This window comes from Simochromis diagramma, unplaced genomic scaffold (assembly GCF_900408965.1).
Source record: "Simochromis diagramma unplaced genomic scaffold, fSimDia1.1 OVJJ01000333.1, whole genome shotgun sequence".
In the NCBI taxonomy this organism is placed as follows: Eukaryota; Metazoa; Chordata; class Actinopteri; order Cichliformes; family Cichlidae; genus Simochromis; species Simochromis diagramma.
Window position 1 is genome coordinate 3,056,584 of NW_024386765.1, and position 18,784 is coordinate 3,075,367.

Consider the following 18,784-nt stretch of genomic DNA (forward strand, 5'->3'; position numbering starts at 1 on the left):
GCTTATAACCACTGACTGTAAACGACGGATGCAGCTTTAGGGTCTGGAAACTGAAGCCAACACTGACCAGCAGGGGCAGATTCCTCTGGTTCCAAAAAGACTCCCGATTGTATAAAAGTCTCTGGAAAAACGTCCCTCTGATCCCTTATTCTGTGAAAGCGATCAGGAGAGTGTTCACTGCGATCAAACGCTTGAATAAAACATTGAGTTCTGTTCCACAGACAGATGCGCCTCTCGCTTGTCATGTCCGATTCCAAAGCACCAAGACGGCGACAGCAAAAACAAAATCAGCTCGAGGCTTCATAAGGGTGCCTCGCTTTTCCAGCGAACAGTCTTACTGTGGCTGTGCCTATGTTTTATCAAAAAACTAACACAAAAAAGAGCAAGAAAATGACAAAAGAAACTAGAGTCAAAGTTTTGATACAATTACACCCCCAAACCCAGAGGAAAGGATCAACTGATCACCCAGCGCCTTCCGTCCAATGAGCTTCTCGGTCATGTTCAGGAGACAAATACGGATTTCACTGCTAAATTTTGCTTTTCAGCTTGCATTGTGCAGGTGTGATCACCACATCCCAGAATTTCATTTCAGAAAATGGGACAAACATAATGGAGGGGTGCCATTCTTCTCTCTCTGCAGCCTGCTTTGTGATTCACACTGATATTAAGTCAGATTTTTTTTTTTAAACCAGGAAAATATTTTTTAATGTAGCTTTAAGTTCCGATCAACATGTAGCAAGCCTGTATTCCAGCTGCAAGAGGTAAAGTATTGCTTCCTTTCATGAAGGAAATTGCCTATTTTGTTAAAACCGTTGTGGTACATCAAATCCATGCACGTAAGGAGTGCAAGCGTGTGAGGGGCAGGCTACTACTACACACAGCGACAGACTCAGGGAGGGGAAAAAAGACAAACTGAAGGGGCTTGCCAGCTGCCTACAATTCTTCTAAAATCCCCCATGGTAAACAGCAGGGTTGGCGCAGTACACACCACACTCAAACACCACCACCATATGCACACACACACACACACACGCACACACACGCACACACACACAATTACTGTGCCAGCCCCTTGGGCGAACACATGTCATTTTGTCTGGTCTTCTACTGTTCACACTTCCCATGCACTGTCCCCTTGCCACAGCCCGAACAAGCCTGCAGTGTGAAGTAGATATGTGTGTGTGTGTGTGTGTGTGTGTGTGTGTGTGTGTGTGTGTGTGTGTGTGTGTGTGTGTGTCTATACTTAACACAATTATATTTGACAATAAGCACACATGCAACTGAAGCATGTAAAGCAGCAGGCAACATTTTGGACACATTTTAACCTCGTCTGCACACCAGCGTTCAGCTCGAGGGTTTTTAACACCTGGGGGAAAACGCTGCGAATCCACAAGAAAACATCCGCTGGCAGAGAATTACAGACATGTGTAATGAAAGGGATCTGCTGGTTTTACTAGAGTTTGTCCCCAGGTTCTCTCTTCATGCTCATTCTGTTCACCCTCGTTTCCGTTTCCTCTCCAACTTCCCATCGTGGCTTTCTTCCCCGCCTCTTCCCGCCCATCCCTCTCCAGCAGTTTTCCCCATTCAAACAAAGATTCATTCATCCAGCAGCCCGCACCAATGAGCAGCAGCAGCTGGATTTCTTACAAGTTTCGGTGTCTCTGTGAGACTTTTCGTGCTGAAGTCAGAATACAGACGCTGTGATCGTCTAGTTTCACGTTACAGTCATTTCACTGATACGTCAATGGCAACATTCTTTAAATAAGTCAGTTCTTGTTAATTTGTTGTCAACCTTCAACCTTTACGCTTAAATATGTTGCTTCTATATGGTAGCTAACAGAAGGTGATAGCACAATATTACACTAGACTCATTTTTGTTTGTAAAGTGCTTTTTAAAGCCCATCAGAGTCAGTCACTGACATTGGCAGCCTATTAAAATCAAGGTCTAAAGCATCACTGAGCAATATTTTATAATAAATAGAGGATAAAATGACTAGTTTTGATTTCTACTACTGATTAAGGTCAATTCCAGCTGCATCTCACATCTGTTTAGAGACAATGAACCCACAGAACAGCACAAAACCAGCATGAACTTTGTTGACTTTTCTTACTTTTCGTCATAATTTTCATCAGTGACTCTTTGTTTCCTCACAAAAACAACATAATAGCCAAGTTAAAAAACTATGATGACTTTTTGTCGATAAATAAAAACGAGATGGAAATATTCTGGAGAGACGAGATCCAATCAGAACTGATTACGCTACAAAATGTCAACGATTTGAAGGAAGAGAAGAGAGTAAACATGTGGACACATTCTGCATTTAAAGTAAAGGGAAGTAAGACATTTTATAAACTGCGTGGAGCAACTCTCACCATTAAAAACATTTTGTATTTTAATCAACTGAAAGACTTCAAATTTTTAAACATCATAAGATTAGACAACTTAAATTTGACTGAAACTAAAGAGCATTTTAGTCAAAAGACTACGAAAACGCAAATCAAAATGTACTGTCAAAATGAACACAGCGGAAATATACAGTCCGAAAAATACTTCTTAGAAGAGTAACCAGTGGACGTGCATTTTAAATTTTATTGCTACATTTTCAGCTAAAATTACTTTATCTTTAAAACTAAAGAACTAATAAAAACATGTATAAATCAGCTGACCTTTGAGGAGCTGATAGCATTTTCCATCCATCTTGCTCATCTTACCCAATTCAGGACAAGACGAGAGGATTTTCTTAACAAGAATTCTGTTCTGTGCAGGATTTAAGTAATGAAGCACATTTGGCTGAGTCTCTTATATGGATTCATTTAGTGGATTTTATAAGTTTAACAAAGCGTTATTTGTGCCATTGCAAAGGAAAAAGAAACACAAAATTAAAGACAAAAGACAAAATTAACTTTCTTATTTAAGATAAAACCTGGATTCTCTTATTTGTGTTCTTTTATAGTTTTTACAAGAAAGGACCGTAAAGGGGCTTAGAAAAAGGAAGAGACAAGCAGCAACGTGGTGACCAGAGATTGTGGAATCTCAGTGAAGTTTAGCACAGTCAAAACAACCATTAGCGATGCAAAGTGAGTATCAGGTGAAATTTACAACCACCAACAGGAGGTGAAGACAACAGCTGATGTATGACACGGCGCCTTAGTGGGTCGCCTAAGCACTCATACGTCCACTAGTGAACCGACCGTGAGCTATGGGGTGTTCACGTGTCTGCCTTTAGTCACACACATAGAAAACTGAACTTTCTGAGATTTGCGGCATGAACAGAGACCTGAAGGACTCCACAGGTGAACTGTTAGCAGAGGATTAACTTCCAATGGTCAAACTGAAATATCTTCTTTACAAAAATAAATAATCAGAAGACCGACCCATTGCTTAGGACAGGAGATCAAAAAATAAAATAAAATAAAGGTGCTTCAGAGCTGTCAGTAATCAAATATCATTACAATCTCTAAGCAGCGTATTCAAACTGTTTCGCCCCATTCTGACACCCAAATAAAATGTATCAGCGTCTGCTACCTCCGTGTAGTCAGTGAGCTCTTTGTTCCCCATAACCTTGGTTAAAAAGGAAAGCTTAAATAATATTTCAGCATAAAAGCATTCCTGCATTCAAAGATTCACCCAGGAAAAAAAAAAAGACTGGAGATGAAGCTCTCAAACCAGTAGGTTTAAGACGTGTTACAGAAATGTGGAATTTCTTCTTCATCTGAAAATATTTCTGCATTTTTCTGGAGAGCTCTTCAGAAAACATTTGACCTCTTTAAAGACCCTATGCTGAAGTGATGACAATAGACCACCTACGCTTAAATTCAAAGGCGTTTTAATTCTCACAGCTACATTTATAACCTCTATTGCATCTAAACACTCAACACTACCACTTTTATCACTGTGCAACAGGCTTTAAATACCAAGCTCAGCCTGAATAAATGCTCGCTATATTTCACTTCTCTGCACATGAGGTCTGTGAACCTCATTCTTGGGGTTCATAGTGTAAATACCCATTCAAGTAAAAATGTACTTAAAATATTGCTAAAAGCTTGTACTCGTCAGCATTACAGGAAGACAGACTGTGGTTCCGATCTCACACGAATTACTCCATTACGGTACACTCATCAGCATAAAGAAACCATGCAAATGTTCTAATGAGAGGAATTTTTGCATAAGGCAAAAAAACCAAACTGACAAGATCACGTTTGCATAAACTGGAGCTTCATCCACCAGCTGTTAACTGGTTAAAATGGCATAAAGGCTGAAACGATATGAGATTCTCCAAATTTTTCCATCTTCGCGAGTCCTCGCAAGCCGTTTTTGTACACGGGGCTCAACTGTAGTTTAACAAACCACAATCATAAACAAATGCTTCAGATCATGAGCCACTCCAAGCCTTTTCTAGACTTGTGTCCTCCTGCCATCTTGGTTTCACTGAATCTAATCTGGCCTTCCAGTTCAGGAGACACGTTTGCACTTTGTGATGAATCCTCAGTTTGTGAAGTTTCCTCTTTTTGGTAAACCTGGGTGATGATATGATGTCCTAGATGGATGCATGTTTTACTTTGGTTGATGTTGGGGAAAAAAAAAACACTAGTGTGCACTTCAACCACATCATGAGATTGCATCATCTACTGTGGTGGAATACATGAGGAAATTATGCAAAGTATATCCCGGTGTGTAGGGATTACGTGGTATTAAACACGAATACGTAATAGCCGCCAGGTAGAACAACAAAGCTAACATTATACTGCCAACATGCCCAACAGATGCAGCACTGTTCATATCATTTGCAGAATGAAGCAACTGTGTCAAAGTCAGTAAAAATAACTTTATATTTATTTATCGAGACCAGGTCTATGAGATTTACATGATTTTGCACCAGAGAGATCTGCAAATCAGAAAGTCTATTTTCAAAGTTCGGTGTGGGCTTTATGGGTAAGAAGGAGAAGAATGTGCTGTAGGTCAGTAAGTAGACCAAGAATAGCCTCTAAATAAGAATATAAGAAATGTGAGTCTACAGAAGGACAAAGCCAGCCATTAAAAGCCAAACATAGACCGTGCAGTGGTGAATAAGGCCTGTGAGATTTGTAAGTTCCATGTAAGACGGCACAGTGTGTAAGTAACAACGGCACACCCCAACTTTAAGTCTTTTAAAAGTAAAATTCTAAGTATTTGTATTTAGAGGATAATTTAATCTCTACATGAAAGGTTCTCTGGGTTTGGTTCTCGGCTGCAAACTGACCTCGAACTTGGTGTAAAGCTCCGTGAAGAACTTCTGGTTTCATCACTGTGCATCCGTTATCTCGGACTAAAATATAAACCTGCTCAGAAATCGCAGAAAGGGAAAAAAATCTTTTTAACTGCAAAAACTTTGTTATATTTGTCAAAATAAATAACCCATTTGAGATTCTTAATCTTCCTAAATACAGCCACTGTATCTCAGGGAATCCAGTAGTTTGATATTAACATTGATGTTTGTGTGGACGAAGGTTTTGATGAAGAGGAGAGGTTAAAGAATAAGAACTACAGTTAGGCTCATGTGAGCCATGAAAGGGGCCCAGTAGCAGATGGACGCTGGAGAGAGACATTAGTCACACAACAATCAACTCTGACTACTGGGCGACTCTTCTGCACCCCGGGCACCCCCCCTCCCTGCGTGTCTCTCTGTCACCAGGCAGGCCCGGGCCACTCGAGCCAGGACAGCAGGCTTCATAGTGTCAGTGCCAGCCCTCAGGAGAACACACACGGGGCATACAGCCACAATCCTGCAGCTGCCTCGGACTCTCATGTTTTCTCCGTGTGTCGCCTTTCTTCCACTTTCACTTGATTCTCACAGCTCTTCCACAGGCCTGCTACATGCGTGTGTTTGCAAATATGCAACGCTTATGGAGGTTATAATGAAGATGGAAGCTTTTACTGGCGTGCGATTGTCTGCATTATCAGAAGAGACCTGTTTGTGTGTGTAATTGTGCTTGTATGTGTGCATCAGCAGGAGGTCGTGTTGCTATACAAGTTGAATGTTTTATCCCAGCCTAGGCAGTTCCTTTCACTCATTCTTCTGTTGGACCACTCAACGGCATCTGTTTCAACTGCTTCCAACATTTACACACACACACACACACACACACACACACACACACACACACACACCGGTTTTTATAAAAAGAGGATTTTCCCATAATCCTCAAAGCAAACATTGTTCCACTTTATAATGTTTAGCCATGTTTTAATGTTGTAGCCCATATGGCCCAAAGAGAATTATTCACCATCACGGGTGACATTTCTTGTACTCTGCTTATTTTAATATTGCTATTTTACTTCAAGGACCATATGGCACAATATTCATTCTTTACAAGTATGCAAGTGTGACTAAAGCATTCAATATCTAAGCAGACTCGGGGGTGCTTCATTCATCTTCCTATGTTAATAGCCTCCACAACACAGGTCCCAAGGTAAAAATCATTCAAGTACACCTCATGTTATTCAAGCAGTCAGAATGTATTTAAATGTGTGATTCTGGGCCGAGCTGATGTGCCGTCCGTCCCTGACTTCCACCCTGGTCATCACTATAGGAACAATTCTGAAAAAGAGAAAAATGTAGTTCTATTTTCTCTTACTAATGCATGCACATATCTACTACTCTAGTAAATTAAACCTTTGAATATAAGGACTTTGCAACATCTGAGGTGGGATTTGCTACAACATGGATGTTACAAATAACGGGGGCTGCAGTACTGAACTTTCCTAGCACTCATCCAACAGATGTGCAAATGCCAATGAATATTTCACAATCTGTTCAGACTTTAGGCATTCCTTTACCTGCCTGTCCTCTAATCTGTGTGATGGGGAATTATTGTCCTTGTGTAAAAATCCAGAGCATTGCCTGCTAAAGTAAGCTTCATAGACTGTACATAAAGGATGGATGTTACCATTGATACACCCTTTTATTAGTGGATGCTAATGGTTATATATTGGCTGCTACCATGTGATCAGAAGTGACCATAGTTGAGGGTGGAGTGCTAATGTCATGCTAGCATTTTGGTGAACGCACATATCCCAAACAACAGGCTAATGGAGGGGTTGTCCCACATGCCAAGCACTTCTGGTCAACAAAAACAAATAACTCCAGTTCAGTAACGTCAGGTCAGGTCGCAGTGGCTACTACTGTTACACGTGAGGAAAATATTTGGAAATGATTCTTCTAAAACTGTTTGTGTGTCAAAGAGGATTTACACAACGTTTTGTAACTGTTTGTGGTCATGTATGTGCTTAGGTCCATTTAAAACATACCCCATGCTCTGTAAAAATAAATATAAATACTATGTAAAGCACTGCTACAAATAGTTAAATATGTAAATGAGTCCAAAGAATGTTTGGGGGGGGGGGGGGGGGGGGGGGTGTCTGCTTGATTGTTTGTTTTTGTTTGTCTCAGAATCAAGTATATGAAAAATGTAAGTCATTTGGAGATTTCTTATAAATAAAAGTTAACAGATAGGAGCATTGCACCACAGCGCTATAAGTCTTCTTTTTCTAATTATTAAAAAAGAATACTACAATTAAAAATAATCTCAAAATTTAAGTGTTTACTGTGGAAAAAAAAACCATCTACATTGTGTGTGCTGCACTACTTTCAAAGCTTGAACTTTAATTTACAGACTCAGCCCCCGAGGAGCAAGCACTGGGTGACAGAGTGGGAAGGAAAAACTACATTTTAACAGGAAGTTCGGGTAGAACCAGGATCAGGGAGGGTCGGCCATCTGCCACAACTGGCTGGGGTGGGGGAGGGTGGGGGCAAGAGGCAAGAGAAGAGAAAAAACAAAGATTTTTTTTTTTTTTTAAAAAGGACAAAACACAGAGAGACAAGCAAAAAACCATAACTATAGAAGAGAGGGAGGACAGTCACATATTCAAAGGTTTGGTCCAGAACCTTCCAGAATAACAGACTGTGACTGTGTTACAACCGTTAATATATGGCATCTCAAATGTACTGGGAATAGTTCACTGAGCTTTTTGGTTCCCCCTTCTTTCCTTAACACTGAGCACATGCCATTCATGCAATGAGCACAGAACATTGTGCATTTTATACTTCTAATCAACCAGATTTACTTAGCTTTGCACACATTAGAGTGAAGGTCATCCTAATCTCTACAAGCAGATATCTGCTGCGAACATGCAGACATGTGGACATCCAAGGAACGAAAGCAGGCAATGAATAGGAGGCATTGTTTCCACGCAGATAAACAGCCCATGTTAAGAGTTAAAGAACTGAAACCAAGGGTTGAAACCTTTAAAATGTTAAAAAAAAAGAATCGACATTCAAACACAAATACACAGAACAGAAAGTCTTAACTCATACATCTATTATCCAGGGCATCGAAGGTTTAGAGACTGGATGTCTTTAAGGGTCAGAAAGGATAAACTACACATAAAACCTTTCAAGGATGCAAGCCTTTGTCTACTTCTGGCTTGAGCAGCACCTGCTTAAGCAGGTACATTCCTACCTTAATGTACTGATGGCATAAAATAATATTAAATGTTACTGCGATATATTGTACACTAGTGCCAAACACTAACAAATCGAGTGAAATAACGTGATCAGCAGTCAACTAACTAATCAGCATGTCTTCGTCTCATCTTCCACCACTCATTCCCAACTAGTTGCAGCAGATGGCCATCCCCACTTGAGCCTGGTTCTGCTGGAGGTTTCTTCCTGTTGAATGGGAGTTTTTCCTTCCCACTGTCACCAAAGCGCTTGCTCATAGGGGTGATCTGATTGTTGTGTCAGCCAACAATTCTCTGTTTTCTCTGTATTATTGCGGCGTCTTTACCTTACAATACAAAGCCCTTAAGCAACTGGGCAACTGTAGTTGTAATTTGGAGCTATATGAATAAAACTGAATTCAACTGAAAAACTTACAGGGAGAAAGGATTTTTTCCAGCACTGATGGACGTCACTGGAACTCCAATCCAAGAACTTGATAATTAAACTGAGTGGATTTGAACTGAATACACACACTGACCACATGAATACAAAACTCTGCTTTTTTCCCTTTTTACACCAACTCTCTTGCAGTTTAGAAAGTATGACCAGCCCACTCTCATTCCAGAGGTTACAATTAACACTGCTGGTGTGCCTTTGTCTACAAAGGCATCCTTTTAGGAGGGGGTTATCCTACCCAAACTAGGATCATTCCATTACTTTGACTAACCCCAACCACAGAGTGTTAGTCAAAGTAAAAAGTGAAAAAGATAAATTGAAAAAATAATCAGCGAGTGGGGGAAAAAAAGTGCAAAAACACAAGAGTCAGATAAGGACACAAACCGCAAACTCATGGTTGACGAACTCCCATCTGCACAGCCTCTTAGTACAGCCTCTGTAGGTCACAAAAGCAGCACCTTTATACATCTATAGAAATACATACACACACAGCTGTAGCTGGTGCATCAAGGAACCGACACCAAAAGAGAGGTGTAATGACATTACTTGCCAGAACTGTATTTTGTAGCACCCAAGGGTGAGAATGCGTTGGTATGACAATATCACAGTATGACTGCTTTGATGGGGATCTTGTCCTTTGTGCTCGTCCACTCCCATAAGACACAAATAAGAAAGTTGTAGTGAACGAAACCCTAATATCAAACGGCTGAAATGACCACGGCGCAGAAGACAGGATATAAAATTTCATCTAAGATATTTGTAAGAACGGCAGCATTAGATACCCTGCACTGAACAGCAATCAACAGAAATCAGTATCGTACTAATTAAATTCATTATACTAACAATATTCAGCAGCGTTTCTCACGTGATCTGAAGCTGGAAAGGTGTTTTGTTTGGTTTCACTAGTGGCTACCTACTTTTATGTATAATCCATATGAGACCCTACAAATGCCTTCCATTCAGACCAAGCCGATTATTCTTGGTTCCATTTCTAATGTAGACTTTAATCAGTTTTCTACTCCGTCACATGTGATTTTTGACTTGGCATTGATGCACGTGTCCGAGTTCAGACTTTTTGATATAATTTGGTCACGATTTCAATTAATCCATTACTGATAAGTTCATTCTGCTGAAGACAGACTGAAAAAAAAAACCCTTTATCCACGTCTCCAGTTCTTCTGATTAGTTCTGACCCGATTTCATGTTGTAAAAAAAAAAAAAAACAAAGACATATTCATCAGGCTGAATAATAAAGCTGCATCAGTGAAAAGAAACCTGCAAAGCATCTTTTATTCTTTCTCGGCACTAATACGCACTTGAGTAAGACAGAGAAAGTTGCTTTATGAGTGGTGAAGAGGCTGTGATTCACAGCATGCGCTCCTCATTATTTCACCATCTCTTCTCACGGAGGCATTACCATTTATGCACACACGCAGTAATTGGTCACAGATTGCACACTGATACAGTGAAGTGCTTATTTCCTCCTGAAATATGACGGTAAAAGGTTCAGCTAGCAGCTCTCCTCTCTGCTTGCCGTCCTTACCGTTATTCCTCATCCACCAGCTTTAGGTTGGTTTTTTTGCTGAGTCAGACAGAGTCATTATCCAGTCTCTTCCTTGGGAGGGTGGAGGGAAATTGGAGGATGAGGGGGGTGGGGTCACACGTCACACAGACACACACGCAGGAGACAATATCCTCCACCAGAGGAAAGGGAGGCCTGGGGAGGTTACAGCAATACAACACCGTTTAATAAGTGTGAACACAGGAGCGTTGTGCCGAGGCAGACACCACGTGTGCTGCATGTGCGTGCATCTGTGAGTCTTAACCCACACCTAGTAAAGGAACAGCGTACGGCTGCATGGATGCGAAAAAGAGTACAGTGACCTCCATCTACCCATCTCGTTGCCACGATTACATCCTCTAAAGCCAACACGAGCTCCTCTCTACTCAAAACACACGTACAAAACGAATTAGCCCCTGAACTGTGTTTTCCATCTGTGGTCCATTAAAACTTGGGTACTGCTTTATTTAGACAGTAGCAGGTAAAGAGGCAGAGATTGTGGCGGCTGCACACCCCTTATTTAAATATAGTGCTTTGTCAGCACTGTTTCATTTGTTTGTTTGTTTTGGATTCCTCTCTCCTAAGCTGAAACTCCAGCTGGACTTTATCACAGACCACAAAGGATCAGAACAAATGGTCTTTAAGGTGATCCGGGGGACAAATCAACAGCGGAATAATTAAATTTTAAAAAATGCTGCTTTATGTTGAATCAGCTCAATTGTTTACTCACTGAAAATCTACTATAATGTGCCATTAACTCATATCTCTGGAAGTAAGTATAATCATCAATCATTTTTTAGGGTAACTTTTATTTGAATGATTTTTGACATTTTATTGTGCTCTCAGAGGGTCGTCTGTCCCTCCCAGAGTTTAACTTTGTAAACAAAAAAACTAGTTAAGGACAACTTGAACGATCTAAAAAATAATTTGTAAAATTTGAGATTCTAGCATTTCAATAGTCTCTGTTGCTCGAACTGAGTTTTAAACTAGTTTTGGTTTTGTGTCGTCTCCCTACGCTTTCCTTTTTCCACCCCACACCAGTCATGGCAGGTGTTTGCCCTTCACTGAGGTTGGGTGTGCCAGAAGTTTCTTTTCTCTTGCCAAGTTCTGCTTACAGGAAATCATCTGATTGTCGTTTCCCCTCTAATACTCCAAGTGTCTTTACTATACAGTATAATGCGCCTTGAGGCAACTGTTATTATGACTTGCTGCTACACTTAATTTCACTATATACAAATATGGGAACATAGCAGCAGCTAAATCTCTAATGTTGAGGCTTCAAAATACAGCCTGGAGAGCTGTACGATCAACATTAAGTAAGGCAGAACAAAGCACTGGTTTGAAAGTCTTCATTTGTGACATTTCTGAGCTACTGTAACAAGCTCAGAGCCCATGGTAGGTAAGCTAGCCTTGCGCTGGTAGCTTTATTTATGGATGTTTGTTGTATGTCATTCCCTATCTCTCCTTCCACTTCTATGTAATGCTATACTGAAACTTTCATAATAACATAAACTGCACAAAAAGATTAAATTTACATGTAGTCATACTATGACTTCTAAGTGTGCCTTGGAAGTCAGAACTGGGAAATTACTTTATTCCCGAGTTAGCGCGTTCCAGCAGAAATGTCATAAAAGTAAAAAATGGAGTTCGCACCACTCAGGTCTCGCTAACAATACACCGTGAAACTTGTTGTTTTGCACACAAAAACACAGCTACAGCACGTCAGATAAAGCCTGCGTCACGGAGTATTTAGCGAGTCACAATACATGACAGTGGCTGTACAAACTAAAAGTTTTATAGCTTTACTGAAGTCTAATTCAATGCCGCCATCTTGGACTCTTAACTTGGAGATGCTCCAACTTTCCAAGTAAGGAATTCAAGTCGATGGGCATTCCAAATTCAATTTATGATTTGAACGTTAGCATTATCTAGCTTGAGGTTGCGAGCATTAGCTAGGCTAATTGGCTAGGTGCTACATGTCAAGGCTAAAAATAAAAAAAATATTGAGACCGTAAAATTAAAAGCCAGGTTTTAATTATAAATTGCTTAGCTTTAAATGTGCAAGAGGAGAAAATATAATTCCATCTTTTAAAAATGAAAAGGCCACAGGATTCTTTTTTGTGCTATTTTCTGCTGCTGTTCACTAATGCTAATAGCAAATCTAAAACACAAACCAGTGTTAGCTGAATTACCATAAAAAGGATATAAGTTCAAAGAAAAAGAGAAATAGACTTCGTACTCTGTGAAAACTTACTTGTTTCCAATTAGGTAATTATATATCATTTTTTAATAATTTATCACACTCTGCACAGAGTGAAAAGAAATTATCAGAACAAACAACAGTGAGTAATCACCATCAGGCCTGCTGAACACAAAAACCGAGGTCGTGAGCACAACAGCAGGGAAACATTTTTCCACTGTGGGAGTTTTCAGAGAGCAGAGCGAGCTGTTGGCCCACTCTGTGGAGTGTTTATCGTGTCAATTCCTCCAGCCGGGAAAATACATAAGTAGTAGTTGAAATCTAGACTTCCTTTTCACTTCCTGCTGAGGTCAGGAAATGTGAGGGTTGATTCAGACTTCCCACAGTGGGATGGTTGGACTCATCCATTCCTCTGCTTGGTGCTCAAAACCCCCGAAAGGCTGAGATCCTGCTTACAGTATTTATTTCTGTTCTTACTTTCAAAATAAAATACGTGAACTTACTGTTCTCGATGGTATTTTCAGTATAGGTTAAATGTAGCTTTAAAAGTAATGTGCAAAAATTCTATTTTTATCTAGTTATTTATTTCCGTTTTTGCAGAAGAAAAACAAAAACATAAAAGTTTTACAAATAAAATAAGATCACGTGACTCAAAGGGAATATCAAAGACATCAGCGTCTTTATACACGAGCTCCATTCTGCAGTTTATTCACACAATGGCTCAGCTCCCGCGACAAGGATTAAGCCAAGTCACTTTTTTCAGTGGAGATCTTCATTGAGTTTTTTAAGTTAGGGATTAGGGTTAATCCATGCCTGCCTTTGTATGTTCAGTAAAAAAAAAATGTACATGGATTATGATCAATGTACACTGATCAGCCACAGCAATTATGCCCATGACAGGTGAAGTGATTGCACTGCAGAAAATTGCAATGCCAGCAAATCTTGATGTTTTGCTGATGACCACCTAAACAATGTTAGAGAGAAAACACAGGACCCCATAGCAACAACACTCCCCGGCGACTCTTCCCTCCTCTGGAAGGACAGTGTGCCTCATATCGCTTAAAAAACTGCTCGGCTACAAACTCAAGGAAAACAGCACAGAGCCCAAAGGTGTTAATTGACCTCCATGTTTTCAGGATCCACTCAAGCATACACCAGAATGCACAGGACCCAAAATCACGTATCTGTGTCCCGATGTATCACACGATATCGTTGACTAATATCAGCTAATGACATACCATTTACTGATATTGCTGGGAAATATTTAGCTGTTGTGGCACATCAGGTTTGGGATGTGAAATGTTTAGGAATCAAAACAGTGAAATCGTTTTTTTGTTTCATTTAAATGGGGCTATATTAGTTTAGATAGAAAAAACTGATAATTACAAATAATAAAAACTAAATTAAGTAAAAAGAAAAAAACTGTTATTAGCATCAGAATGTCACAATGAGTGCATCACTAGCTTATTATACTGCAAAAAGCAAAGCCATGTAAAGCTGGTTTCACGTCTTGTGGGTATAAATGTGCTTTTATGGGCTATTTTGTTTTGTTTTTGCTTGTTTGCTTCTAATAGAGACATGTTGCCGTATCTTACAACATGTTGCAGAATCACACGTTCGGTAACAGCATTCTTATCATCTTCAAAGTGCAACAACAGTGTTGTTGTGTGACTTAAGTGATTATTGGCACAGATACAAACAACGAAAGAGACACATTTTCAGATACAGTCACATCTGTGTGGATGTGAGAGACACACTGAAAGACGAGGAGCTCGGGCAGTCAGGCAAGCCAGCACAGGCTCCGCCAGCCTCCTGCAGCCACAATCCAGCCACCACCACCACCCCCCATCCGGCTCCCTTGCACACCAGCATCCCCTATTCCACCCTACTCCCCCACCCCACCCAGGAGGATGCCTATTGTTCCCCCATCTCCTAAACAAAGCCTGCACCCTCACAACCTCACCCCCAAAACCACCCTCTCTTTCCCCATCTAACCCCTTTGCCCTCCCTCAGCACACACACTCACACACACACACAGCTTTGCTGCTCTAATAAACCGGCTCAGCTCCCTAAATTTCATTACATACAAGCCCGGACCCCCACCCACCCAGCCACCCCCCCTTCCCTTCTTTCTTTTACAGTTTTTCCCCTCTTGGCAGAGTTTATCTTTGCGTATCGTGCTGCATGCTAAATATTGGGACATCAGAACAGAATGCACTACAACAACAACAGAAACTGCTCGATGAAAAACCAGGAAGCTGAAAAACTGGACTGCAGTGACACTGGAGGAATTAATTTATCGTGAGAATTAAAAGGAAGCTTGTGTCTTGTTTTTTTTTTAAAAAAGAGAAATTTAAAAAAAAAAAAAGAAAAAAGAGCAGAGCAAACATCTTGCAAGCCAGCAGCATCCGTTCATTTGAAGGATTTACTGTATCACCTGTTGATTCAGCCAAAATGACAACTTGCACTGGCAAAAAAAAAAAGAAAAAAGCAACTACATTTGAAATTATAAACGAACCAAGTGGGACGTCACAAGACATCATTTCATTTGCCACAAAGATTACTCCTCCTAATCCCAGTTCCACAAAAATCTGTGTGCCGGATTTTGTCCTCCTGTTTAGAAATGAGTCGACAGATGAAACAACAAGGAGGACGGCAGCGAGCAGCGCTCCACTCCAAACTCCACCATATTGCAGCAGCATTGGTGAAGTAGATGAAAACACACACACACACACACACACACACACACAAACATGCACACATACACAGCGGTTGTGACTAAAGCACACAGAGGCCATATGGTGCGTCCTCATCCACCAACGCCTGTTGCTGCTTCAACAATGGGGCTGCCTGGCCTGGACAGCAAGAGGCAAACACACACATCCACAAATGTGTACACACACACACACACACACACACACACACACACCAAATGGTCGTTAGTCAGTCAGTCTGCGTTGCTTAGGCCCCGAACAAACGCCTGGATTTGCATTCTGCACCTCCCTTTATTCTCCTCCTCCCCTCCCTCTCCCCCTCACTCACACACACACACACACACACACACCCCTGGTCTCTACAGGTGCACGGAGCACTCAAAACAGATGTCAACGGACTGGAGAAGGAGAGGCACGGGTGAGTGAGGGGGAGAGGGGAGGAAAGTGGAGGCTGTTTGCCCAGAGCGACTGACAAAGCTTTGTACACTTGCGGGCCTAGACACGGCAAAGACAATGACACACACACACACACACACACACCTTACTCTGTTACACATTCAGGCCGGCCTGATTTGTCACTGTTAGAAACTTTAAAGGGGGGATGAGCGTGAATAGAAAACGCAATTTGCATCCACATTCAGATTCAGATTCGCCCTCTTAAAGACAGGTTTTAAAAGTAACCTGCTCCACTTGGAGAAATCCACATTTCATCAATGATTCCAATGTTATATTTTGCACATCTGCCAAAACAGAGCATGGACAAAGTAATTGTTCACACACTTTTAAAAAGGTGGAATGAAATATTTGGAATACCTCTGCAGAAAAACTCTTTTGTTTTCCGGATCATTTTTAAAAACACTTAAATGCATCCCACACTTTTTTTGGCACTGGCTGTTCTGAAACTGGGGCAGTGATGAAATTCACCGCTTGATCGACAATGTCAGGTGTTACTTCATCATTTGGACCATTTTAAAAGGCAGGATATGCAAAATAGTCTTTCCCTCCTTGTTTTTTTTTATATATTTCATGAACAAAACGATACATTCAGTGACGTGGGGAAATAGAGCACCAGACATCTTTAAAAAAAAAAAAAAACAAAAGAGACAAGAATTAGAAAATTACACTGATAATGGAAACAGCTACAAGTTACATTCCTCACTGATTCCATTGTAATTACTGGACTTGTTGCACAACTTCACATTAACAAAACATTCATCTCCAATATCCCCAATTTCATTTAGCCGCATCAACTCTATTCAAAAAGAAGCCCAAACTAATATTCTCTGAAATATAATCCTTTTATCCAACATCGCCCTCCCGACATCTAACAGAAGGATTACTGTAACAGAATTAATGCATCTACTATGTTTCATCCTACAGGCTGTAATTTTCTCCAATAATTACATTGTGGTTTGGCCCTGCTTTGCCACACATCTCCAGCCATAGAGGACAGGAGCAGTCCTTTGATCAATATTAAAAAGGAAGTACAGAACACAACTACATAGGCTCATGTGAGGAGCTGCTGGAGAACAAGGACACTTGTGATTTGTAATGTGAGCTTTAATTTTTGCAGGCAGCTTTTACTCCAAACTGACAGATGCGTGGAGTGGAAGGAGTGTCAGCATCACAGATCTCCATTTAGACTTATATATATATATATATATATAAAGGAGAGCTTTAAAGCCCTTCATACAAGTCATTTTCTATAAAGGTGGAATAAGAAGTAATGCGTTAACAGATCTCCCAAACGGGCTGTGTGATGGTGCTGAGAGTGAGCGTGTAATGTGTTCTGTCCACTGGGTAAACACTGGCTGTGTGCATGTTATCAGCCTATGGCCTGTTTCTGTGACTGGGGCCTGCCTGCCTGCCTGCCTGCCTGTGTAGGAAAAGAGAAAACCCCGCCGATGCAACAAGTCCCCCATTCACTCCCAGCTTTGTTAAGCTGCCTCCCAGCGCTGCTGCGAAAAGCTTTTCATCCACAATCTCTCAATCTCCCGTGGACACATTCCCGTTTTTAAAAACAGACAACACGTGATTTTTAGCGTACGACAGAAAGAAGTGTTAGGAAACAAGGTTTGTTTTCTGGTGTCGGAAGGAAGGGGAATAAAACTGTAGTGAAAGCGACATCCCTCGCTTTGAAGCTCAACACGGCGCAGTATTAATAAGCTTGTTAGACTTGTTCAGCGTGTAGAATAGGTGTATTTGTGGCGATTTGTATTCCAGTGTCGCCGAAACTGTTTTAATTTGAGCTTCAGTGACCACTTCAGGATTTTAGAAACAAGCGAAACGTCCGGGGGCTTTCAGGCTACAGGCTGAAGAGAGCGAAGGGAGGGAGGGGGGGACTCCTCCTAGGGAACTTACCTCGATTCATACGCCTCTTTATGGATTAATTCCCACACTTTTCACCGGATCGGAGTCGCTACAGCAGCGGGAAGCCCTCCGCCAACTCCAGAGTCTCCTCTCGGTTTTGGTTTGAGGAAGGATCGGGCGCGCTGAGTGCGTAAAATGCGCAGCGTCTCTCCAAGGATGCGAAATATGCGCGGAATGGGAGCAGGAATGAAATGAACGCAGCGGACTGAGTTGAACGGGGCGGGGTGAGAGGGACTGGCGTCACCCTGGATGGATGAAATAGAGTGAGTGAGAGATGGGAGGATGGGTGGAGAGAGAGAAAAAAAAGAAAGAGAAAGAGAGCGAGGGGGAAGGGGAAGGGGCCGGACTGTACAGGCTGCGTTCAACAACAAAAGAGTGGAGCGCCCAAACTCTATTCAGGAAGAGGAGGAGGAGGGTCGAGATAAAACACAGTCTGCTGTGCGGGGCTGACAACTAATCAGATAAGGTGACGCTAAAAGAAAGAGAAAAACACTTTGGATGGGAGCTTTGTGGCAGGAATTCAGAGACTCAAAAAGTTAGTCAACCACAACCCGACCTAGAAATATTTTTTAAATCTGATTTATAATCAATAAAAACGTGACGTGTGTAACTTTGGTCTGCTGTTATGCAAGCCTAGGTTTGAGTATTCGTGTTTAATGGTCTGCAGTTAAGTTTAAACGCAATATTTCACCTAACAGAATGAGTACTCACACAACTACAAAAGTCTGCGTCCACAGTAAATAAAAGATGGATGTAGCCATCACGCAAGTAGTGTTTTTGGACATGTTTGAACCAAAGAATTTTGAAAAGTTATAACTTAGGGCCATCCTTAAAATCCACGTACAGCTATAATGCACAAATACCCATAATTGCTAATCAATGCTAAGTAAAATTCTAATAAAAACACTATAAATCAAGACACACTGCTCTTGCACCACAGAGCAGAGACTGACACATATATTTGTAAGATGATTAACAACCTTTTCCCACTTAGTCATTTACA

At 41.1% G+C, this 18,784-nt stretch overlaps 1 protein-coding gene across 2 annotated transcripts in view; it reads right to left on the minus strand.

Moving 5' to 3' along the window:
- Positions 1-18,176, minus strand: part of tead1a (TEA domain family member 1a) — a 47,184-nt gene extending 29,008 nt beyond the window's left edge. Inside the window, exon 1 of one of the 2 annotated variants that reach the window (XM_040035989.1) lies at positions 17,773-18,176. In XM_040035989.1, the coding sequence (XP_039891923.1) occupies positions 17,773-17,782 (10 nt within the window). In that variant the 5' untranslated portion in view covers positions 17,783-18,176. The remainder of the gene's footprint in view (positions 1-17,772) is intronic. The other variant, XM_040035981.1, reaches the window with a different exon arrangement.
- Positions 18,177-18,784: the final 608 nt, after the last annotated feature.